At 52.0% G+C, this 24,978-nt stretch overlaps 1 protein-coding gene across 5 annotated transcripts; it reads right to left on the bottom strand.

The window, feature by feature from the left end:
- Positions 1 to 390: 390 nt before the first annotated feature.
- Positions 391 to 23,817, bottom strand: RRBP1 (ribosome binding protein 1). 5 transcript variants are annotated; one of them, XM_031597538.2, is made up of 24 exons: positions 23,699 to 23,817; positions 19,582 to 20,283; positions 17,474 to 17,622; positions 17,108 to 17,230; positions 16,241 to 16,393; positions 15,787 to 15,905; positions 14,826 to 14,979; positions 12,017 to 12,155; positions 11,434 to 11,621; positions 11,138 to 11,175; positions 9,793 to 9,883; positions 9,045 to 9,137; positions 8,587 to 8,676; positions 8,396 to 8,476; positions 8,215 to 8,304; positions 7,677 to 7,769; positions 6,590 to 6,661; positions 6,319 to 6,414; positions 5,662 to 5,745; positions 4,753 to 4,845; positions 3,966 to 4,049; positions 3,661 to 3,759; positions 2,964 to 3,107; positions 392 to 2,660 (listed from the first exon to the last, which is right to left on the bottom strand). In XM_031597538.2, the coding sequence occupies exons 2-24, from the start codon at positions 20,261 to 20,263 to the stop codon at positions 2,622 to 2,624; spliced, it is 2,994 nt and encodes a 997-aa protein (XP_031453398.2). In that variant the 5' UTR covers positions 20,264 to 20,283; positions 23,699 to 23,817; the 3' UTR covers positions 392 to 2,621. The 5 variants fall into 5 exon arrangements, with proteins under 5 accessions (XP_089991010.1, XP_089991011.1, XP_089991013.1 ...); XM_031597547.2 differs by lacking the exon at positions 23,699 to 23,817 and adding an exon at positions 20,635 to 20,771; XM_090134884.1 differs by lacking the exon at positions 3,966 to 4,049 and having other exon boundaries at positions 391 to 2,660.
- Positions 23,818 to 24,978: the final 1,161 nt, after the last annotated feature.

Genomic DNA, 24,978 nt, shown 5'->3' with positions numbered 1-24,978 from the left:
AATCGTCCCCACAAAACAGCTCTTCTGTACCTTGGTGTCTGTCCAAAGTTCAGGCTGAGATAAGAAAACCAGTGACACAGTGGGAGTGGTGCTGCCTGACAAATAAAGGGAACTCCCATTCAGGAGTCAACTGATAACTGACACCCCCGGACTGCAGCTAACTTCAAAGAGCAATCCAGCCCAGGTGAAGCTCCCTGGGATTTCCTTTTTTGGTTAGAGAATGGCCTGAACAAAGGGGAAGGAAGTCAGAAGTCAGATGTCGAGGCAGGGAGGGTGCTTCTCACTATGTGAAAGCATTCAAGTCAGGAACTTGGGCACAGAGTGCTTCAGTCAAGGGACTGAGGCAGAAGGTGGTGCTTTTGGTTGTGGTTAGGTATGGTCCCAGCTTCACTTGGTCAGTTTTTAGGATCCTCAGTGCAAACCCTGAGGTACAAACCTGATCTCTCCCACTGTGTTCCTGTGCTGGCTGTTACTTTGCATTCAGCTTTGTTGATCATAGGATGGAGTTACTTAGCAAGCCAAACTTCATCTTCCAAGGTTGTTGCCCTTCTACAGTTGCAGCTATTGTAAAACTTGGAAAGGTGCTTCCTTTTATGATTTTCCAATCCTTTCATTCGTGGCTTTTCCCAAATCACCCAGACCTTCTTGAAAAGGTGACACAAGCAGAGCCATTGAGCTTTGAAGACCCACCTGGCTGCAGCACTCAGGCTGCTGTTCGCACCTGCCCTGCATCACAACCTGCTAACCCGGTAATGAGCCAGCAATACAGCTTGCCTGAAGGAAGATAGAGCCCTGCAAAGCCCGTGCTGCTCAAGGGGTGGATGCAGCATGAAATCCCACTACTCTGAGGTGAGGGCTTGGCCCTTTGAGAGTTGACTCTGGCCTCTCAGGAGGTTGTTGGCTTTCCCCTTCTCATGGCTCCCTGGAACAGCATAAATCCCAGCAGCACCACACCAGGCACCTGAACTTAAGCTTAAACACCAGCACCCAGTGACCTGTTTCCATCATCTGCCTTACTTAACAACTCCAGTTCTCTCCCTTTCAAACAGCAGCTGGGTGATGTCCTGAAGTACACGTACATCCCTCACGCCAAGGACGCCAAATCTGCACTCCTTTGGCTTCTGGAGCCCATTGAGCATGCATGCTGCTGTCTACCCTTCTTGCTCAGGCTGTGTACTTAAAGAGCTTTCTCACTGCTCCTGTGTGCGCACTCATTAAGCGTGTGCTGTTTTGCACAAGCAAGCACAGTGAAGGAACTGGTTGTTGCAAAAGCAAAACACAAAAACCAAAAAGTTTCATCACTTTGCTGTGCTGGCTGTTTTGGGGCCCTCACCACTGACTGCCATTTGGATGATGGCCACCCCCTTCCACTCAACAGCTCATTCCAACCTATGGTTGGTTTCTACTGGTTTTGCTTTTTTGTTACTGCCTGGGTAAATAGGGCCTCCCAAAGCCAGAAGAGGAAGCTGATGGCTAATCATGACTGCAGAGTGAGGGCTGGGTCAATGAGCACATCCCTCCAGAAGCCTAGTATAGCCAGGTAGAAGCCAGGCACTCAGCCTCCTGCACTCAGAGGGCTGGAAGCAAGGGGAGCAGAGGGCACAGGGCCCAATGTCACCAGCCTGCAGCCATCAGCTCCCCTCCAGCCCATCCCACATCAGAAGTCCACAGTCCCCACCTCAAAAACCCTGTAGTACTGGGGTGGGAGGCACTCAGTCCCATTCTGGGTGCTGTTCTGGTGGGTTACAAAGAGCAGGGCACATCATCAGCCTCCACTGACGAACCACTGACTGCAGCCTTGAGGTCTCGACCACGAGGCTGTGCCTGGGATGCACACCAGCCTCAGCTGTGTGAAGTCTCTGCTGCTCCCAGCAGCAGCAGGGAGAGGCTCCATACCTGTCCCCAGGAGCAGCCATCCCACTGCATCCCCCTGTGGCCTCAGCACCTCTGCACCTCCTTCACACATACTGGAGAAAATACAGTGGGGAGAGCTGCTACAGCACAGCAAGGAGCAAAGGATCCACTTCTGGCCACAGCAGGGTCATCCTTCAGTCACGCCCAAGGCCCAGCAGTCTGCCAACATGAAAAATAACCAGAGAAATAAAGCAGGAAGCAGCTCTCTCCACTACGTCATTTTAATTGCATCAACACCCAGAAAATACACAGAAGGATACATGCCCAGAGCCACCCATCAACAAGTGGCTTCCTTCCATCGTGGGTCTTACTTTCACACTTCTTTCACTCAAAAAAATAATAATATATATATTTATATATATAATAATAATTGCACCAGTTGATGTACAAACACAGCCTTCCCTTTTCACACATTCGTGGGTTCGAGGAGGGTCATGTCCTGGCCTCAGCCCGGCCAGAGCAGCACCCAGGGGAACGAACGGTTGTACAAAACAGTATGAAGATTTTCTTACAAATGTACGCCAGCACTGTTTACCTTTTTTTTTTCTTTTTTTTTTTTCTTTTTCCCTTAAGTTTCAAAACTAGGTTTTGGGTCACTAATGGCTTGTATTGTATCTTATCTACAATAAATTCAGCATATATTTTTGTTTTAGGAATGTGTAAGGCATTTTGGTAAGTTGAACGGTTCATTCTAGGTCACAGACTCATCAAACTGAAGTCCCTTCCTTTGAACTGTCCTCTTCTCCCTGGAGAAGGAGAACAGAGGTGAGTTACTCAGCTCGGTCCCAACCTTATTCTTGCTGTAGGATAAGCAGCAAAGCATTTCCCAAATGGGCCAGACCTCCCCTTGTGGGCAGGGAGAACGGTGACCACCACCCACCACAGCCACAGGCATTGCCCGAAGCCAGCCAGATGGTTTCTGGCAGTAAGATTCCCACTGCATCCCATTTTAAACCACCACATGACACACTCCTGCAACCTCCACCAGTGCAGAAGGGATGGCCAACTGCCACAGCTGGGGTATCTGTCCCAGTCCTGGGAACAAGTACCTTTTCATGAAGTTGTTCTTTCAACTTCTTCACCGTTTCTCTCTCTTTGGCCAGTTGGTCCTGGGTAACCTTCAGTAGCTCCTGTAGTTTGGTTGCTGCCTGGCCCAAGTCCCTTGTTAGCTTTTTTTCTTTTTCAAGTCTTTCCTAGATGGGAATGAAAAGAAGCCATATGCCTCAGCCTCCCTGCTTGCAGGGGACCCAGGAACCCCAGGAGACAGCATGGGCTGCAAACCCCAACAGAGCACAATGACCACAAAACGGGTCATGGCAATGTGCTTGCCAGAGTTCAAAGAGCATACAGACACTGCTTTCAGACACAGGGTCTGAAATGTAGGTGGTGCTGTACAGAGCCAGGAGTCGGACTCAGTGATCCTTACAAGTCCCTTCCAACTCGGGATACCCTATGGTTCTGTGACCTCCCACTCTACAGGAAGCCCAGCCTGAATACGTGCTAAGGCAGTCAGCTCAGAGCATCACCCTACCTTGGCCAATGAGGGGCTGTGACTCATAGCGTGCTGTCCTTCAGCCCTATCAAAACTCACTGATAGCACAGCGGCAAGGAGAATCTTCCTTTGAGAACTATCTTCCTTGCTCCACCATCCCCACTGGGGATATATCATGTCCCAAGTTCTGCCTGGATATAGCTTTGGCCCTCCTGGCTCAGCACCAAGCACAAGGGACCAAGTCAGTGCATCACCTTCAGATGCTGGGCCTCCTCCGTGTCCGAAGTTGCTGCGTTTTCAGCCAGTCTCAACTTCTCCAGCTCTGCTTGTAAGCTGCACGCTGAGCTCTGTGCCTGGAAGGGGGACACACTCGTTAAACACCAGTGCACAGCAGCAGGCACCTCCTGCCCTGGCAGCCAGCACGGCCTGGCCCTGCTGTAGAGTTGGGCTATGGAGCCGCCAGCAGACGGCTGGGTGCACTGCATCCCCCGGGAGGGCAGCGCTTCCTAGCCAGGAGCACGAAGAGCCGGGCCATCAACCCTCCTGGCCCAGAACCCACCTCCTCCAACTCCCGCACCAGCTTGTGCCTTAGCTCTTGCTCCTTCTCCATCAGTGCCTCATTCTGCTCCAGCTGCATTTTCAACTGTGTTGAGAGGGGAGAAACCCGCAGAAAACAAAACAAAGGGAGAGCTGATGAGAATGATGAGCCAATGGGGAGCTGGGTCGTACCAAAGAAATAAAGCCTGGAGCTTTCCCCAGGGCACAGAAGGGCAGTGGGTGAAGAAGCTGGGAGGATGGCCATGGGGAGCCTGGGCACTGCCAAAGTTTGCTTGCTTTTGAGCAGCACAACATGGGACGATGTATGTGGCAGGTCCTCGTGTGTGCCAGAGCAGTGCCCGAGAGAAGGTTCCACAGTTAACAGGATTAAAGGAGAGAGACAGAGCCCAGCATGAGGCAGCCACTGCTGCCAGCAAGAGGTGTTAGCCTGCAAGGGAACAGCCGTGGATAATGCCTTCAGCCTGGCTCCAGCAAGATTTGCAGAGCCTCTGTTCCTACACAGGGCCTATAATCCTAATCCCCAGCCTCCTGCTGGAAAGGGTTCCCATGCAGCGTGTCAGGACGTCCTCTTCTGTAGCCTGTCTTGCTTCAAAGAAGACCTTCAACATGTGGCCAAAGGGAGCGAGGCCCAGCTTCCCACAGCCTCCATTGTCAGACCCCATACACACAGGACAGGAGACAACAGCAAAGCCACGTGCAGTTTTCCATGCAGTTAGAGACAGGGGGACAGGACAAGGGACACAGTTAAGGGTCAGTGACCCTGTGGGCAGCACTCTCACCACCCTAACCTCAAAGGGCGTGGGATTGCCCAGATCAGCTTGTGACCCCGCTACTTCTCCATCCTGCACGTGGCTCTTCATCTCACTCAGTTGCTGCCTGACCTGGAGGAAGGACCAGCAAGCTTGCCTCAGTTACACTGTCCTGTGACAAGATCCACACGGACCGCAGATCAGTTCTGTCAGCCCTTCTGCTTGCACACAAGCTGAGATGTTGGGAAAACCACCTCAGGTTCTGCATCTAACATGGGCAGTTTGAAAGATGAATGTTCGGACTAACAAACAAACCTTGTACAGAAGAAAGGAAAGGCACACAAGCATGTTCAGTGCTTACAGCCACCTGCCCAGATAATGAGATTAAAGCTAATGACCATCCAGCACCAAGCTCCCCAAAGAGCAAAGGCTGCACCAATTTGTTCAGTGAGTCAGATGATAGTAGCCTCCAAACAATGAAGCATTTCTAAAATTAAAATGCAAAGCAGCAACTGCTGTCTCACAACCAAAGTAATGATTTAAAAAACAAAAGCCCTCATGTTTTTGGCAGGTCTGCTGGCTCTCCTGGCCCTTTATCCCAGGCCGCTCCCCCACTCACCTGCAGAAACTCAGCCCCATCTTTTAGTCCTCTAAGCAACCCCTATGCACGTGGCATACGCAAACTAATTCATCCCACCTAGGGCCCCAGGGCAGCACCCAAAGCCCTACTTCAAGTGTTTGTGAGGGGTAATCAGTCTCCACTGTGGGGAAGGCTGGGAGCACCATGTGTGCCCATGTGATGGCTGTGCCTTCCTCCTGTCTCTAAACCTGCAGGAGCAGGGCACCAGCAAGCAGATGAACCCCAGGTTGTAGTTTGTGAGCTGCCCCGAGGCCAGGCAGCAGTCCTGCATGCAGGCAGATGAGTCCCAGTGGTACATCACCCCTTACCAGGGCCAGCTCCTTGCTCTGCTTCTGTGTTTCTGTCTTTGCTGCCTCCAGCTGCTCTTGGGACTCCAATAAGAGCTGTCTCAGCTGGTGAAAAGAAACAGGAAGCAGAGGTGAGGAAGAGCATTAGGGTTTGGGCTTTTATCTCTAGTCACACCTCTGAGAGGCTGTGGCCCACCTCACAATACAGAAGTGCTGTTCTGGCCACTCCCCATCACATTTTGCTGCCCTCTGATCTCCCAGCCCCATCGTCCTGGTGCCCTCAGAGAGGTAAAAAGGCAAACATGCATATATACTTCACGTTGGAGTTCTGCAGCCCAGGGAGGCATTATTAGAATTCAACACCATTTCAGAGAAGCAGTGACAGCATCACTTGCTAGTGGCTGCTCAAAGAGGCAGCTGTGGGACAGCACTGCCTCACCTGAAATCCCACGGGGTACTAAGGTGCAGTGGGCATCTCCATATAGATCTCCATCAGCCTGCCAACTTATCCCAACACCAGATACCCACAACCCAGACTGGAGCAAACGTCTCCAGCTACTTCCTCCTGATTTGCAAACCTGCAAATCCCCGAGGCACTCCTCAAATCCCCAAAAAGTGGAGGGGTGGTTAGTCCAACTTAGAAGAAGCAACATTTAAAGTAACATCTGCCACACTTACACCTTCAACTTCTTTTGTGTAGTTTTGGCGTTCGGAGCTGGCTGTCTGCAAGTGATTTTCCAGTTGCGCTTCCAGGAGAGAGATGTATTCCTTTAGCTGGATTAAAAGGGAAGAATGCAGAGGGGGTTGAGGTGCCAAACACCCCGGACCCATCCCATGCTGCAGCCCACCTTCCCCAGGGTAGGTCAGGAGATGGGTTCCCATTCAGCCCAAGCACAGCACCCATCTGCCCAGTGTCTGTGCCAGGAACACAGAAAGCCAAAAACCTTACCTGGTCAGTGCTCTGCAGCTCTGTTTTCAACTTCTCTATCATGTCTTCAAGGGATTTCAACTGGAGTTGTGACTAAGCCAAGAGAAAGAAAAAATAATCAGTAGAAGGCATTCCCAGATTTATTTTTGAGAAAAGAATTGCATGGTTGCTGAATTCTTTGAACAGAAGAATTCCCCTGTTCTCCACAGAGAGGCAGAGCTGCTCAGGGCCTGCCCCAGCTGCCACGTCCATCCCAACACACACACACCAGCAGCCACGTCATCCTCATGCAGCACAGCTGCAGCCCTCAGTGTCAGACAGCCAGCAGTGGAATTAAAGATCTCCTGTACAAGAGCTCTCCCACTTCTCTGCAGCCCCTTAAGAACCCACAGGATGGGGAGCAACCGGACTATGGGAAGTAGTTTTATTTCAGTTCTGCAATCAAGAGGATACTGAAGTCAGAGATAACTGAAGTCAGATTTGCAGAAAAAGCGTGACAGCCAAGCCCTCCCAGACCCTAGCTAAGTCACAGGAGTTCAGGACACATGCTTTCCCCCAGACAGTTGGAGAGCACTGGCTCTACAGCAGCAGCCAGCTGGCTTTGTAGCCAGTGAGAGAGGTACCCAAAGCTAGACAGACAGCTGGACCAAAAACTATTCACAATACGTGGCTTGGACCTCAGCTTCTTTCTGAAACTTCAACCAAAGCCAAGCTCAACCTAGATACAAAGAGCAAGCCAAGTCCCTGAAAATAGGAGTCCGAGAACACGGCACGTGCCCTGCCTCAGCCAAGCCAGCACCCACCAGGAGGGCTGAGTCTGACTTCCAAGTTTCAGAACTGAGATTACTGAAGCAGTAATGCAGTTTCCCAGTGATCATGCCTGTACCAGAGAGCTGCAACCCATTCCTCCAGTACACAGTGGGCAGGAAGGTGGGAGTAAGAAGGTTTTAAGTGAGTTTCTGTCTGTTAATTTTGTGACAAGAGGTAGAAGAAAAAGGTCTCATTTTCCTGCCAAAGCTGGCAGGAACAGATAGGGTCACCATCCAATCTGCAGCCAACAGCCCCTCTGCTCCACAAACAACACACTCAGATGTCCCAAAGCACACACCTTTTGGAGTTCCTCTTCAGAGACAGTGAGCTTTGCTTTCCACACCTGCTCTTCCTCCTCCACACTCTTCTGCAGGTTTCGCAGCATTCCTTCCTATTGGAAAAGCCACAGCTGAGCCCAGGCCTCCTGCAGCCCTCCCAAATGGAGCGCCATGGCAGTCACCAGGGCTGGGTGCCATGGAACATCCATCTCTTCTCAAAAGATTTGAGCCATTGCAATTTGGGCCAATGCATCAGCAACAAAACCAGGTGCCCCAGGTGGGGCTGGGGGCACCCAATTCCCAAGCTGCCTCAACCACTTTGCTTAATAGGGCCCTTGCACATGCCACTGTGCCTCAAGCAACATCCAGGAAGACTTCCAACTTGATTAGAATGGATAAAATTCAGGCTTATACTCTTCCCCTGTCTCAGTGGAGAATAATCATCTTCATGGCAGCCCCTGCAATATACTGTGCAAAGCCTACCAGCAGCCCATGATCTGGGAAACTGAGCTGTATTTCTAGCAGAAGGCCAACACATTACAAGGAGCTGTAACTTACTGTCTCTGCAAGGATAGCTCTGTACTGCTCGCATTCTGCTTGTAAAGTGCTCTGCGCTTCCTCTGCCTCTTTCAGTTTAAGTGCTAAATCCTGAGAAGGGAGATGGAGAAAGAGAAATGAGGAAAAGAAAAAAGCAACTTACATGCTCCTTGCTCCTCTACTTCCCAGCCCCCTCACTTACCACAGGCTGTGTTGTAGTTGCGTGTTGCTTTAGCACATCCACAGCCTTCTCCTTAAACTCCTGTAGCCATGCCTCATAATCCTGAGTTTGAAAAACAGGACAAGGAGGGGAAAAGAAAAAAAAACGTTTAGATGCCTGTCGTTCCTATATGGCAGAGGCTCTGTAAGGGGGCTGGAATAGTAGGAGCCCACCTGCTGTGACACAGTGACTTCTGGGAGCGCAGAGAGCAGAGTCTCTTTGGTTCGTGTCTGGAGCGCATCAAGCTGATGGGCCAACTCCTCCTGCAAGAGGACACACTGGCATGGGGTGGAGGACTCGGGTGCTTGTGGACGAGGCTGGCAGCACCAGCCTTGCTTTTCTGCGCCTAAACAGATAAGCTGGCACGGGAAAACCAGCAAGCAGAGAACACAGCGTCTGAGATCACTAAAATATCCCTCCCCCTCCATCCACAAACCTGACTCCCCACTGGCAATCTGTAGTGGATACACAGGCCTCAAGACAAGACCTGGGGAAGCTGGCAATAAAGTTAAACCAGCACTGCTACTAAGACAATGCAGGCAGCACAGAGCAAACAACTGGTGGCTCTGGGGAAGCTGAACGCTTCCCCTACAACACTGATACCACTACTGAAGAGAAATACCAGGCTCACCTTTGCTTTTGTAGCAGCAAGTAGCTTTTCCTCGCAAGCCTTCTCCATCGTGGTCAACGCTTCCACTGCTTTCCAGTTCTTCTCACGAAGGTCCTGCCGAGACCACACACACAAGGCTTATTGCCACACACCACGCTGAAGGCCGCCAAGCTGCTTGTTGGCACTGCGGAGGATTTCAAAGCCTCCGTTCAGGAAAATGGGCAGCCTGCCACTTTTGCCGAGGATCCCCCATCCCACCACCCAGATGCACTCCCTTATCCTCCATCCCTGCAGCTGCCCAAAGCACCACGCTCAAATCTTCCTGCAGGAACAGAAGAGAGCAGGATAGAGATGAGCTCCAAAAGCAGCTGCCGGAGCTGCCTGAAGGAGACACAAGGCTAGCGGAAGGCTGCAGTGTTGCCTCCAAATAACTCATGCAGCCTTGCAGTAGAGGGAAAAGGAGCAGAGAGGCAATGAGGAACTGCCTGACCCTGCTGGACAGCATCTCTCTGCTTAATAGGTCCTGAGCCCAGGAGGACAGAGGAGGGACACCTCCAACCACACAGCCCATCAGCTTAAGCACTTGAGTCATGCACCCTGCCAGGGCCCTCCCGATCTCTGGCAGATAAAGTGATACCCAGTGCTCCCTGGGGCTGAAAGAGCCCGTGCTGCCCAGAGAGAAACTGCTAACATTCTGACCCCAAAGATTTGGGTTTTATAGAAAAAAGAATCTGAGCAGCAAATGTTTAGCCCAGTTCATTCCACATACATTGTTTTTTGTCTTCTGTTGCTCCATCGCCTCTCGCAGCTCTTCTGCTTCCCTTTCCAAGCACAAGAGCTGATCCGTTTTCTCCTGGAGCCTGGAATGGTATGATGAATGGCATAATGCAGGAGTGAGCTTCCACCTCCGTCTTCCACCCCAAGCAGTGAGCTCTGAGTATGGGACCACAGCCCTATTTGGGATCTGCTCTTGGATTTACAAGCAGTGGGAAGCTGAACTTGGATGGAGAGATAAAGGGAGCAGACTGCACTTGCTGGGATTAAAACCAGGAAATGAAAGACCATGGCAATGCTGGAGTGGGATCTAGTTTTCTTAACAGCAATAATAAATGAGTAGTCGTCTGGCTGCACATCTAGAACAAGACAACAACTTGAGCCAAAGGCCACAAGCTCTGGATCATACAACTGGAACTACACCCAGCACGCTTCCATTCAGGGCTCATTAGGCTGAGATAGCCCATGGCTCTACATTCTGAAGGCATCATCCTACTATCTCCAGTAACCACAAATCAGCACCACCAGCTAGACATCTCACAGCCTGCAGCTTCCCTCTACACCCTCAGGCCCATCATCTGCCCCGAAAGGCAGATGAGCAGAACAAGAGAGATTTAAGTCCCTGACACAAATCACTCAAATATCTTGGGGTCCCAGGACCTCAGATTGATCAGGTGCCCTCCTTTAGGGGAACTCTGGGTGCTTGCTCGCAGCAAGGGCATCTTAGAATTCCTTCTGCCACAGACAGAGCCTGACCCTTCTCGGAGGTGCCCAGCACATGGGTGAGAGGCAGCAGCCACAACTTGTGGTGTGGGAAACTCCAATCAGATGCTATGAAATCTTTTTTCTCTGATGCAAGTAGATGTCAAAAACAGAAGAACAGGGACCCAGAGAGGTGGTGAACCTCCATCCCTGAAGACATCCCAAACTCACCTGAATTAGCCCACAAATCCTTGATCTGGATAGCCCAGCTTTGAGCACAGGCTTTAATAAGAAACATTGCAGGTCCTCATCCACTTTCAGCCCCAACAACTTCCCCAGCCAGTTGTACATGAACAGTTAGCCTTCACGTGCCAGACAGCAATTAAATTGTCACTTCAGAATGGATTGGCTGTTATTTGGGGTCAGCAGGCCAGCACTGGAACCAATTAATACCTTAAACAGCTGCACTGACCAGGATTCACCTCATCTTTCTGGCTTCACAGTCCCCCTAGGCTGTCTAACAGGGAGAGCAGGAAGTACTCATCCATGCAGCTCAGCACTGGGCAAAGTCTGGGATGCAGAGACAGCAAGTTGGAAGAAGAATCAGTATGCGTATGCTAGAGAGCACCCAGACATACCTTAGCTGCAGCTGCTTCATTTCTGCTTCATTGGCTGCCTAGAAACAGAGAAATCACTTTCATTATCTTCCCTAGTCAAGTGATGCAGATCAGCCATTTCAGTGGCACCCCAGGGGAGATCCGTTAGCAGAGATAACACAGATACTGATATCACAGTGCAAGAACACCTGGTTGGGCCTGGTGCTAAGAGCTGAACCACCCACTGCCAGCTGGGCACAGGCAGATCCCTTCCACATCTGTCACAAAGCAATGCAACCCCCTTTTCTCCTCTCACCCAAATTAAAAATGCACAGGACCTGCAGGTCTCTGTCTTTTTCTGCCTCCCTCATCTGGCCTGCTTCCAGCAGAGCTTCGATGGATTTGATTCTCTCCAGAAGCCTCGTGTTCTCTGAACTGGCATCCTGCAGTTTCCCCTTCAAGCTGTCCAGCTCCAGCAATTTGCTTTTGACCTCTGTTTCAGAGCTCAGCAGCTTGGCCTGCAGTTCTGCCAGAGGAAGGGGAGAGAAATACACTAAGGTAGGTGCAACAAACTTAGAGACTCCCCAACCTGCCCTGCCCTAGCAACAACCCTTGGCCAAAGAAGCCTTGGCCACAGATGCTTTCCAGGGGCACAGAATAGGCAGGAAGGGATTTGAGACAGCACAAGCTGACACAGGACAGAGGCACTGCAGTGGCAACCCAGGAGAGGATCACAGCCTCTTTCTGCACCACCAGCCATGTACCAGCCCCTTGTCTTGCTTGTATTGATGCTAGAAAGCCAAACTCATCCCCAGGTCTACCCATCCTGCCCTCAACAGTCCCATCCAACACTCAGCCCCAAAAGCTCAGTCTGCTTTGTTTTCCAGCTGCCCCACAGCTATCCCTGTGCTGTTTCCTCACCAGCAATGCTCTGCTGCTGCCCTTTGGCCTTTTCTGCATCTGCTACTAGGCTCCTGTAGCTGCTCTGGGTTTTGCGAAGCTCATCGCTTACTTCATCCAATCTCTTCTGCAGTGTCACCTCCATTTCTCTGTGTGTAGCCTGCATGGCAGAAAAAGAAGGCTTTAAAGAGTGTACCAGGCAACCTGGCCATCATGCTAACTTCCACCCCAGTCTGCAAGGAAGCTGAGTGCTGAAAACCTTCTGAAAGCCCTGGTCATAGAAGCATAGAGTCATTAAGATTGAAAAAGATAAGATCATCATGTCCAACCATCAACCCATCCTCACCACTATCCACGTGACTCAGTGCCACATCTCCATGGTTCTTGAGCCCCCTCAGGGACGTTGATTCCACCACCTCCCTAGGCAGCCTGTGCCACTGCCTCGCCACTCTTCCGAGAAGAAATGTTTCCTAATACCCAACCCAAAAGCATTGTTACACACTGCATTGCAGGAAGCCTCCCCTCTGCAAAGCCCCAGTAGATGCTCAGAGCCCAAACACCCCATGCTTGGCAGTACACACTGATGTCTCTGAACTTCTCTGATGCAGGTTTACTCTGGCAGGCACTGCACTGCTCTATTTACTGACCACACTCACAGCTGCTGCCGTGCAGCGGGGAGATGAGGAGAATGTCCTGCCAGCAGCACACAGGATATCACAGGAGCTCCTTACACCAAGGAGGTCATCCTCAACATTTTTAGCTCCCAGAAAGCAGATGCCATGCAGGCAGCTGATGCCTCAGCCCAGCATATAGAGGTCTGACACTGCCGTCAGAGAGACTCAGACATCCAGCCACGTGTTTCCACAGACAGTGGAATTTTTTACGTGGTTTGGGCCAGAGAAGACTTTTTTTCCATCTTAGAAAGCAGCAGAGGAGAGGCCAAAATGTGTGCTTGGAGGGGGAAGGCAGAAAGAGGAGCATGAGGCACGTGCTAAAAATCAGCAGCTCCGCACATCACACCACTGCAATGCTTTGTGTGGAGAGGACAGGAAAAGGCAAGCAGCAGCCCAGAGCTCATGTGCTTCCAGAACTGCTCTGAGGATTTAACACCATGTCCTCAGCTAAGAACTCCAGGCAGCACTGGAAAGCATATTCTCCCCATCACCATAGGCACTTAAACACATAACTGGCTTTGAAGCCTTGCAGTTAGTATGATGGCTTATGAGACCAGTATAAAGGCATGCAACAAGCTGACAGCCTTTGAGAAGTTCTCCTAAAAGCATGCCTAGAAGTTGGTGCTTTAAGGCAGCTTCTGCCCTCACACCAGTACCATGCTTTCATCACCAACCAGGCTCCTTACTGTCTCTGTTGCTTGACTGCAAAAGCAACAGGGGCTCAAAAATGGCCCACTGAAAGGAGGACTGCACCCTCAGGCGTGCAGAAAATGAAGAGGTAGGATACTGAGTGCGTACACTGCTCCCAGATCCTGGCTTAGCCAAGCCCCAACACAAGCACTGCCCTGCCAGAAGATGCTTCCCCCTGCATGCTGGCAACACACTCCAACCACAGCCTGCTCCAAGTCTGTGCTTGGGAGGTGGCCTTTGAACACCCAAAGAAACAAACAACCCAGCCACACCCTGGTGACAACAAAAAAGCCACAGTTCTATCTCCTGTGCTAGCATTAACAGGCCTGAAAACAGAGTTGTGGGTTCACTCCCTCGCTCTCTCATCTGCATAAGCACAGACACAAGCTGGTGCGAGCCAGCAGTTTTCCCATCACATCTCAGGGGGTTTCTACAGAAGGGGAAAGAACACTGCTGCAGAAAAAGCCCTCCTTCTCCCAGGTGCTCCTCTCCCTGCTGCCTCCAAAGTTCCAGCCACCACCAGGAGGTGGTGCCTGCCCATGTCTGGTCCTGCAGGGACCAGGACACTAGGCCAGTTGCTCCCTGCCCAGTCAACACCAGGTACACCCAGCAGTATATATAGTCTGAGTTTCTCCAACACCTTCACGTCAGCCCCACAGATGTGTGAGAAGAATGGTTTTAACTAAGTCTCATGCTGCCTGGGCTTTGCTGGTTATGCTACAAGAAAGCCACAATGCATGTGACAAACTAACACAGGGAAGACTATTAAGAGATCTGCAAAGCAGTTTGCTTTCCAGCTGTGAATAGTCATCTCTCCACAAGCTCCTTTGATGCCCCCACATCCCACGCAATTCAGTTACTCTTAATGATATCTGAGCCACTTAGCCCCTAACCAACCTGGAAAGAGACAATTTTACTGAGTAGGGTAAGGTGTGTGCGTGCACATGGGCACAGAGCATGTCTGCACATCGGCAGCAGCATGCACACAGCCTCATCCCCCAACAGCTGACTTCAGTTTCTTACAGCCAGTGTCCCTCACAATCATCCTTCCTGCAGAAAGGGGGGTGAGAAGTCAATGTCTGACATGAGCACTTTCCCTTTTGAAGGCTGGCACAGGGGAAGAGCTGTCTGTATATGACGCTTTGCTCAAAGAGGCTGCCCATTTCCACTGGGAAAAAAAAAAGACCTCCTAAGGTCACAAACCCAGAACACTGCAGGACTTGGCTCTCGCAGCAAATCCTCTCTCTCTGTCCAACCCTCTACAGTTTGCAGAGAGAATGACCAGAAACACATGGAGATTAAGCAACCCAGACAAGATCAGAGGGAAAACATTTGGCAAAGCCCCACACTCCTGGTTAGCTCAAGCCAGCTGTCCCCCACCCCAGGCTGGAGCTGCAGCTAGCACAGACCCTCCTGCAGGGCACCAAGCCCAAGCTGGTGGAGCAGGCTGGCAGTGCCTGCCTGACCTGTAGCTGCTCAATCTGCTTCTCTGACGCTGCTGCTTTGATCTCCCAGCTCTTTTTCTGCTGCTCCTCTTGTTGTAGCACCTCCGATTTTTCAGACAGTTCTTTCATCAGCTTGTTGCATTCTTGCCGTAACTTGGCCAGCTCAGCATTTTGCCTGGAAAAAGCAGGGTTCTCTTAGCCTGCAGGACAGTCAAGTATCCTTGGTGTTACTTACAGAGGCATACAATTGCTTGTGGGCCTGATATAGGACTCGAAGCATTTTAGTGGTTGCATTTTCCTATCTCTAGGGCCCGCCTGGTCCTTCAGGGAGGGGGTGGAAAGTTGACAAATCACTTTTTAAAAGCTGTATTTCAATCACAAGAGACATTCCTTTCTTATGAAGTAGAAGACATGAGGATCTGTGTTCCCAGACACAAGAGGAAGTTCTCTAAGCATCTGGAGTCCAGTCTGTAATTATTTTACTGCTGTTAATCACCAGCTATTTCAAATTTTCTATAAAAAGGAGTGTGAAATTCTTCTATCTAGCTCATATTTGTTCTACAGGCATCAGGCACGTCTCGGCTCCCTGCATCATCACTCATTTCAAAGAGCCAGCTGAATTTCTTCTTGGGTCAGGAAGTATGAGCTCACCTAAGCAGGGAAGGGCCCCAGCGCCTCCTGCTCCCTTCTCTCTCCCGCTGCCTGCAGCACAGGTAGCCCTGGGCTCACAGCAGAGGGGGTTTCCCCTGTCCTCCCACAATATCGCAAGCCACAGCATGGGAAAGACATCTTCATTTCCCCTGCCCGACCCCAGAAGCCATTTGCAAACACTTCCTCACTCCCACCCCTACCTCCAGCCAGCAATAGGCTTTGCAGGGGGAGGTCCCTTCAGTAAGTGAGAAAGGCCAAGCCCAAAGGAGAGCTAATCCCTACTGCCCAAAGGCAGTCTTAGCCTCTGCCCCCACCCCAGCCATGGGCTTACTTGCTCTCTGTCTGGCTGGTGGCCTGGTTGAGTGCATCCCTCAGGATGGAGTTCTCCTGCTGCAGGCGAGCGAGCTGTGTGTTGGGGCCATTCTCCAGCTGCTCCTGCAGGGCCCGAATCTAGAGGAGCCCAACAGAGGTTATGCTGCTTTGTGGAGTGCATGCAACATCCCAGTTCAGCCTGGGACATACACACGAAGGATGTGCCACGGAGCTTCGCACTTCATCAGTCTACAGACACCAACAGCCCCCAGAACATGACGTCTCATTAAGATGCTCCCATACACTCACTCCCCCTTGAGCAACACAGTTCAGTAAAGCCCACACTGAAGAACTGAGCATCAGAGACTCACTCCCACCTCCTCAAGCCTCAGATCTCTCCTTGTACCACTCTGCATCTCCATGAACCCCAGAAAAGTCATTAGGCAGCAAGAAGAGGACATCCTGTAGCCTACCTTTCCCTGGAGCTGCTGTGTTTCATTAACGTGGTCCTGGTAGCTTGCCTGCATCCGTGCCTGAACAGCAGTGATCTCCCGCTCGCGGGTGACCAGTTGTTCCTTCAGCTTGCTTTCACTGGCTGCCGCCTTGGTCCTCTCAGCTGCCAGTTCCTGCATGGAGAAAAGCCGCCTGCTTAGCCCTCAGGGCTCCAGTTTCCTCCTTACAAGGGAACACAAAACTTGGCCACCTAACTCAGAAGATGCAGAAGTTCAGTCATTCCAGCGCTCCCTACACCAAGGCAGCAAGCTAAGTCATTCAGCACTTACATTTCTACCCGCATCTTTTTTTGGGCTCTGTGGCCACTGGATGCCACTGTTGTTCCACAGTGGGCCAGCTGTGAGGAAGCAGTAAAACAGCATGGATTTTTTCTCCTGCTCATCAGACAAAATTTGGGCACAAAGCAGGAATAAAATAAAAAAAAAAAACAACAAGAGCACCCACCACTCCTTGCAGAGACAGAATTAGTGCTCAATCCAGCGGTTGGCAACCCTGCCCGCAGCAGGGGGTTGCGACTAGACTATCTTTAAGGTCCCCTCCAACCCAAGCAATTCTGTGATTCTATAACTACAGCTGGGCGGCTGGGCTGCTGGGCTAGGTTGTATGGGCTGTGTGGGACAGTGACACAATTGTGCTGGATGGCTTTGCCCTTTCCTTACCCACCTGCTGCCACCTAGTCCTGCTGGCAGCAAGGTAGAGGCAAATGGACAAAGACTGAGGCCATCTCAAAGGGATGAGATGTGGGGACTAAGAGGACATCACGGCCCGGATGCTTTGTCAAAGTGGGGTGAGCCACCGTGACGCTGGGCAGACCGCACATTGCTTACCTTGTTCAACTCCCGCAGTTTGTTTCTGGCAGCAGCTGCATCCTCCTGCTCAGCAGTGAGCTGCTTCTCCTTCTCTTCCAGCTGGCGCTTCAGAACAGCAACTGGGTCACCCTTCTGTGTAGCCTGCAAGAGTGAGGTGGCACATGAGTGGGGACATCATATCTCCAAACCCACTGTCTTGCTCCACAGGCAGAAGCCACCCAAAGTGCTTCACACAGGACTTCCAACAAAGCTCCAGCCTCCAGAACTGAACCATGGGGTCAGTAGGACACCCAGCCCACCCAAAGACTTGGAGCTCCCCCTGCTGAGGCTCAACAGAGGCAGAAGCAACAGCAGTGGGTGGCCATGAGATGCCCACAGCCCTACCGTGTGCCAGGTGTCCTGCACGATGCCTGCTCTCTCTGTCAGGATTTCGATGAGCTGCTGAGCCTCCCCCTCACTGAATGCCATGCTGCTGATGGTGGACACCAGCGTCTTGTAAGGCAGGTAGAGGGGTCCATCCGAGTCAGCAGGTGCTAGGGAGAAAAAAGACGGAACTGAGACCACTTCAGGATGTTGGCAGAGCATCCAAATCCCTCAGCAAGTTTCAACCCCAAAACTGATGTTTCAAATTAGCAACCAGCCCCACGTGTGCAGTCCAGAAGTGACTCATGACCTCAACCACTTCGAGATTCTAGAATTCCCTACTGCTCTGCTAACACGAAGTATGAGCTTGGGAGTTGGGCAACAAGTGGGCATCAAGGCCCCCCGCTCCAGCACAACCCCTGTTGGGGACACAGGGGCCTCTGCCAGGCTGTCCGGTTTTGGTTCTACTACAGGGCCCAACTGGGCCCAGCAGCCACCTCATGGAAAACACATTTAAGAAGGGGCAAAACACTGCATTGCTCAGGAGCCAGGCTCACATTTCACTCACACAGGTAATAGTATGGATGCAGGACAGCACATCACCTCCCTCAACCCAGTTCTGTTGGGTGGAGGAACCCATCAGCAAAACGTCACCCATCTCCGGCCAGCACTGCACAAGCAATCTTTGCACAAACACCACCTCACAGCTGGCAAACGGGCCTGGGGCAACCTGCCAAACCACGGCACAGCACAGCAGCCTGCTTCAGCCCAGCTCTGCTCTGCAAAGAGAAGTCTACACCATGTCGAGCTGATAACCGATTGATTTTGAGGTGGAAACCTCACGCCTCGCCTTCAAACAGCACTGCCCTGGCAGAGCTGCTATGGGGAAGCACAGCAAGGTTTGAGCCACTTCTTAAACCCAAGGAGACACGTGGCACTGCAGACACAAATCATTCATTGCCTGGATCCCCAGGAACAGAGCTCATTCAGCACTACCACATCAGGTACCCTCACGTGTGTCAAGGGGAGCAGCTCCTACTATCAAAGCTCATGACCTGGGATCCAAGTACACATCAACCACTTGTAAACAAGCTTTCCTGCAATGCAGGAGGCTGAAAAAAAAAACACATAAGAGAAAAATACCTCAATCCCCCTTTGTCAGGTTTGGCATCTGTTTCAGTGCCGAGGACATGCCTTCGAACATTTCAGTTTTTTATTTGCAACAGGATAATTTGTTGCTTCTGCCTCCAATAAAGTGGGAGACCACAGCAGCACCAAAAGGCTGTCCATGATGCTTTGGTCCAGCTATAAACAATGTCGTGGTACGGACACTGACAAGAGCTCTCTTTTGGAAAACCCTACAGAGCGTCTAAGACATCAGACCTGGCTTTTAAGACATGCAGGACCCGTACTTCACACCCAAAGGTACAGATGTTCAGTGCAACCCAAAAACTGCCTAAGTAAACAAGTGATAAGAGCTCATCTCCCATTCACATTGCCTCAGCCGCAAGAATCATTTACCCAAAAAGTAACAAAATCAAAAAAAAAAAAAAAAAAAGCAAACCAAACCAAACCTCTTCAAATTGGTGCAAAGACTGGCAGCAATCCAGCTACAGAACTATTAATACCCCAGTGAGTATGGGAGCTCCTTATCCTTGTTTTCCACCCTGCTGACCAGCACCCTGGCAGCTGCTCTTCTCCCAGAAGTACCTGGAGCTCCTATTCGTTCCTGGTATACAGAACTGCTAAGAGATCCCCAATACAACAGTGAATCCTAGAGGAACCTATAGGTTGCTAATGCCTGTGTGCTGAGCCAAGGAGATAAGCACCAACATGCAGGACGCCCAAAAGCAAGAGGCAACACATTACAGAGTGAAAATAAATCAGTAAGTTGTTAACTTCAATTCTCCTTCTCTTAGAGAGAATGGCAGTACAGAACAAGTTCCTCCTAACCAACTTCAACACACACAGTCCATCTCACCAGATGCAGCCATTTTACCAGTCACCCTGTTACCAACTGGGAAGAAAAAAAATTAAAAATCTCAGAACAGGACAGCTCTGTTTTAGCAGTACTAAGATGCTGTGTTTGCTTACTCAGTGGGAATACACACACAGGAATTTGGCCCTACCTGGTTCAGCCTTCTTCTTGGATCCTGCCTTCTTCTTGACAGGCCCATCATGCTTCTGCTCCTCATGAGTTGGAAGAGCCTCAGGCTTTTTAATGGGGATGGAGCTGACAACCGGAGCACTTTGCTGCGTGCCGACTGGTGGCACAGCCACAACAGGCACCTCCTTAGGGGTCACCTCCAAGACAGGAGAGCCTTTGGGAACACTGGCAGGAGGAGACGCCAGTGCTGGGCTAGGAGCAGGTTCTACCTTTGCCACCTTCTTCTCTTTCTTCCTCTTTTCCTTAGGAGACGGAGCAGGTTTCTCCTTTTCCTGGGGGGGCACTGACACCGCTGGGATCGGAGACTCAACTGTCACAGGCTCTGGCACCACAGCAGGCTCAAGAACCACATCCTTGGAAGAGTCAGTCACTTCCTGAGTAACTTGCTGCTCCGGTATCTTTCCATTAGGTTTTTCTTCCTTTTTCTTTGCTTTTCCTTTTTTCTCAACAGGTTTCTCCTTCTTCTTTTTCTCTGTTTTGTGCTGGTTGGTTTTCTCAAGCTCCTTACGTTGCTTTGCCAAGGCTTCTTCATAAGAAGTCTCCTTCATTGAGAAGGTGGACACCAAGAAGATCCCAATGGCTGATATCACCATAAAGCCTCCAAAGACCACAACACCCAGCGTCTGAGGGTCGTACACATCCATCCTGCCTTATTCTTCTGTGCCTGCAAGACATCAGAGCAACAGTGAGGGGAAAACCAAAAAAACGCAATCACTTCTGCAAGGGAATTAAAAGAATCATTTGTGTTTCCAAATACCACCGTGCACCGAGAAGACAAACGCTCATGATTCACACACATCTGGGGAGGGCTACCAAGCTGCACATCATTACACTTGTGCTCTTCCACTATGTTGCCTATTCACAGTGATCCAGTTATACTGCTACAACTAATTTCACTGGTAGCAATCTCCAGTAGAACAAAAAAGTTGGAAAGAGGAGGGATGCAATCACAGACACTAGCAACCGCTTGTTGCACGCCCACTGGGATGGCTTTAGCATGACTGTAGAGCAATACCTGTGGCACTTCTAACAAACAGGATGAAAGCATGTGCAGGGCAGCTTTCCTTATTTGCTTCCAAATGCAGAAACAACCATTCTGCAACAGCTCTTGCAGCATGGATGTGCCGTGATCACATTCTGCCAGATCGCTGCTCTTAGGGAGAAAACCCAGCACCGAGGCTGTGTGCACGTACGCCATGTAGAGAACCAAGTCCCAACCATTTCCTTGAAATGCAAATAGCAATAAAAGTCAGAAGTTCATGCTAAAAAAAAAAAAAAAAAAAAAAAAAAAGAGTCACAGTCATAAATTATCTCATCTCCCCAACAGACGCCAGCAGGAAGAAGTGAGTGGGACTTGTGGAAGGAGCACTGGATGTGGCACTTCTCCTTCCACCTCTGCTAGAGCTGGCAGGCAAGAGGGGCTCAGTTTGTCCACTCAGACACAACGAGCAGCATTGGATGCTGAGACTGGGCAAGCAGAGAACAGCCACTACAAGGTGCTGCCATCTCCACTCTGCTCAATTCCTAATCAAACCTTGTCCCAAACTCCTTGTCCCACTCAGGTTCCTCCTATCAGGGCACAACCAACCTCCACATGGCCCTGAGCTGGCTCATTAACCCTGACTGGGATGCTGAACTGGGCCATTCATCTGCAAAGGAGTGCTTTCCAGGATGTGCCAAGATGTGGTTTCTGGTCATCCTGTCTCAAAATATAATCAGAAAAATGCAGAAAGCCCCCAGCTATCAGGAGTTCCCATCCCCACACTTAACTGTAAACATTATCGAATTTCCTCTGTATAAGGGGTTGTGGGTTGAGGAGGAGGGAGGGAAGGAGGTGCTGGGGGGGAGGAGGCAAAAAGACTAATAAAACTAAGGAGATCAGCATCTCTGCAAAACCTCAGCGCCTGAAGGCAGAGACCTGGGAGGCTCTTCCTTTCCAACAGCTGGAGCAGGGAACTCACAGCCCTGTCTGAAGTGAATGGGAGGCTTTGCATGCCAGCTGCACCCAGCCACCCTGCACAGAACAAGCACTGCCTGAGCGGATAACAGACCATGCCCCAGTGTGCTACTGTCTCTGCTGCAGGGAGAGTGCCTTGGGATCTTCACCACCAAGATGGGCGGCCTCATAGAATAGCACAGGTAGTAGGAGACCTTGAAAATCATCCAGTTCCAATCCTCTGCCACAGGAAAGACTGCTTCCCACCAGCTCAGGTTACCCAGGGTCCCATCCAACCTGACCTTGAACGTCACCAGGAATGGGGTACCACAGCTTCTCTGAGCAACATGTTCCAACCTGCTGGGGAAAAGGGAGGACTTCCCCACAGAAAATAGAAAGTAAGGCTGAAGAACACATATCCATGATCTAATGCTGGTTTTAGAGTTACACCAAAGCATCCATCAGCTGTCAGAAGATGGAACAAAGTGACCTATGTTGGTAAGAATAAATCCTCCTGAACCCCACACTATAACATATACACATTTAGAGCAAATTTGGTACTCCAGCTTAGGGAAGGCTCACTGCCAACTCCTGGCAACCACCACCCAACCCCACCAGCTGCTGTCACCATGTCCAAAAGCAGCTGCGTGAAGCCAAGGAGGGAAAAAGAAGAAACAGTGCAAACCCCAGTCTGGCACCAGAACACCTTTCCAGAGCCTGGCCAAAACCTCACACCCAAGATGACGCAGGTCCTGGCAGCCCCATTCTGCACTTGGGCCATCCCACCGGCTGTGCCCACAGCAGTCCCCTATACCTGTCCTTACACACAGTGCAGATGAGAGAGGCACACCGTTTTCTCCTGCAAGGGCCCTTTACAGCCCACTGCCCACACCGTGGTGCACAGACACAATCAGCCTTCCACGTCCAAAAAACAGAGCTCACATTCCGTAAACCCATATGAATCCACATTTTAACTCTTCAGCGTGCCTTTTGCTCGTTAGCCAAACTTCCCCAAATCTCAGACAACAGCCCAGGAAACCCTCCTCACACAGCCACTCCTGCTTGCCCCGAGCATGAGTCCATGGAAGCAGAGCTGGGAACACTCGGCCCTGCTGGATGTAAGCACAGAGCAGTGCCCAGCTCCGACATCCCACACACAGAGCTCAGTAGGTCACACAGGAGCCACAGAGATCTCATTTCCCCACGCAGCCAAAGGAGAACGCGTTGGCTGCCCTGCCTTAGGAGAGTGCAGCAGACAGGGAAAGATGCTCCCTGCAGCTCCAGCGCTGCGACCCAAGGGCTGTGCTTGGCCGTGGCATCGCAGCAGCACCTCCCGCCGGAGTCAGGAGGTGCAGAGGTGCGTGGGGTCGCAGGGCAGCGAGCCGGGCTCCGTGCAGCCCGCAGAGCGGTGCTCTCCCTCTGCTTTCCCCCAGCAGCCGACCGGCCCGGGACACCAGGCTCCGAGCTGAGATTGCATCTTCTTCCCAAGCACGAAATCGCCAGCGGCTTCTGAAGTTTCTCCCCGCACCCCGCTGCAACAGGGGACATCCCGAGGTCTTTTTTTCTAGCGCGATGAACGGAAAAGGCACGATCATCTCATAGCCGTGACCTTCTGTAACCGCGGGTAATCAGCTTACGGGATCCCATCGGGCTGCGGGCACAGGAATGCAGCCGGGACAGCCGGGGCCGCGGCACGGAGCCCCGGGGGTGTCCGGGGAGCGCAGGAGGGGTCGGTCGGGGGAGGAAGAGGCGGCGTAGCCGCGTCCATCATCCGGCGGTGCGGGCCCCTCCCCGGCCGCCTGCACACGTCGCCATTCCGCACCGCCCTGCACGCCGCGGGCCATTCATCCCGGCCGGACACCCCCCCGGCGGGACGGAGGGGCGCGGGCCGGGACCCCTCGCAGCGGGACCCCCCAGCACGCGGGGGCGCGGGGAGGGTCCCCCCGGAGCGCTGACAGCCGGCCGGGGGCCGCCGAGCCGGGAGCGGGGTCCCCCGGCAGCGCCGCGGGGGAGTGCGAGAATCCCTCCCGCCGCGCCCCGGGGACCCCGCCGGCAGCCGGGGGTGCGTGCAGAGGGGGGGGTCCCCGGCTGCGCCCCCGCGGCTCCGTGCGACGCCGCCCGCCCCGGCCCCGCCGCCGCCTACCCGTCCGGGTCGCTCCCCGCTCGCCGCACGCCCGTCTGGAGTCGTGGCACTTTCTGCCGCTCGCTCGCCGGGCGCGCCGGGCCCGCCCCGCTCCGCACCGCGGGGCCACTCAGAGCGGGGGGCGGGCCGGGCGCGCCGCCTCCTGGGGGCTGTAGGCCCCGGCCCGCGGAAAGCCGGGCTCGGAGCTGGCGGTGTTGGCGAGGAAAAAAAAGCTTCCGAGAGGCTGGCTGGCTCCGACTCAGAAGGCTTGCGAGCCGGTCCTGAGCAGGTCGGCCCGCGGTGTGCAGCTCTGCAGACCTTTGGCCGAGTGCTGTTTGCGGGGAAGAAAGAGGGTTTGATTGCCCGGGAAGCTGCTGGGATCAGCATGATGCGCTCCGTGCTATTAGAGCAGAGCCTGATAAGCCGGATCCGGAGCTGGGGCAGAACCTTGCCCAGAGCTGCTCATGGTGTGCAGTGACGCCCGGCATGGTGAGCACAGGGGCATGTATGCCTCCTGGCCTGACTGGGAGGGACAAAAGGGAAATGGGGTGTACTACTCAAGTGTTCATTTGCACCAGAGAGGGTTAACTAGCTGGAAATGCTTCAATAACTTACAAAGGACTTGAAGGGACTCCATTCACAATGGAACAGAGCAACCATGGCTGAAGTGATGGAGAGGAGCCAGGACACCCTTTGGGAGATGCTGTCACCTGGCAATCTGTACCATTAGAATGTGACCTGTCCTGAGTATGACCAAAGGCCAAACTACATGAGGCTGTATCTCCAAAACCACCCAACAAATCAACCACCTGCTCACAGTCACCCAGCAAACCACCCAATTAACTATCCATCCAAAAAAAAACAAACAACAAATGAACCAACAAATAACCTAACCAGCCACCTGAAAAAAAAACCAACCAACCAACCAACCACCCAACCGAGCAGGAACCATCAGCCAAAGAGTAACAAAAGGGTAAGAATAGAGGTTTGCTGCTTACTGTGTAACCCAAGATTGCATGAGCTACCCTTTTCTCCCAAAGTTGCACCCAAAGTCTGGGCTCTGGTGGGGACAACTCCTGTGTCTCCGCACCTTCAACCAAGCCCAAAGCCATCTCTCTCCCTTTTCTGCTCTACTCTGGCCCTGTTATGAAGCACTCCGTGACTTCTGAGCTCATTAGGCATTGATCATAAATAGAAGTCCATTTGTTAGAGAAGTAGCTGGGAAGGAGGGATAATCTGACCTTTTCATAGGGGCTTGTGGTCATGGAGGCAGCAGAGCTGGGTCCCAGGGAACATCAAGC

Source organism: Phasianus colchicus, chromosome 2 (assembly GCF_987193195.1).
Source record: "Phasianus colchicus chromosome 2, bPhaCol1.hap1.1, whole genome shotgun sequence".
Taxonomy (NCBI): Eukaryota; Metazoa; Chordata; class Aves; order Galliformes; family Phasianidae; genus Phasianus; species Phasianus colchicus.
This window is presented reverse-complemented; position numbering and strand designations above follow the sequence as displayed.

Bases quoted from the DNA above. Each gene is read 5' to 3' on its own strand.
- RRBP1 (XM_031597538.2), bottom strand. From the start codon at position 20,263: ATGGATGTGTACGACCCTCAGACGCTGGGTGTTGTGGTCTTTGGAGGC. The intron at 11,622-12,016 runs GTGAGGAAACAG...TTCCTCTGGCAG, and splicing joins GCAGCAGCAGAGCATTGCTG to AACTGCAGGCCAAGCTGCTG. The intron at 8,677-9,044 runs GTGAGCCTGGTA...GTCCTCTTGCAG, and splicing joins TTGCTGCTACAAAAGCAAAG to GAGGAGTTGGCCCATCAGCT.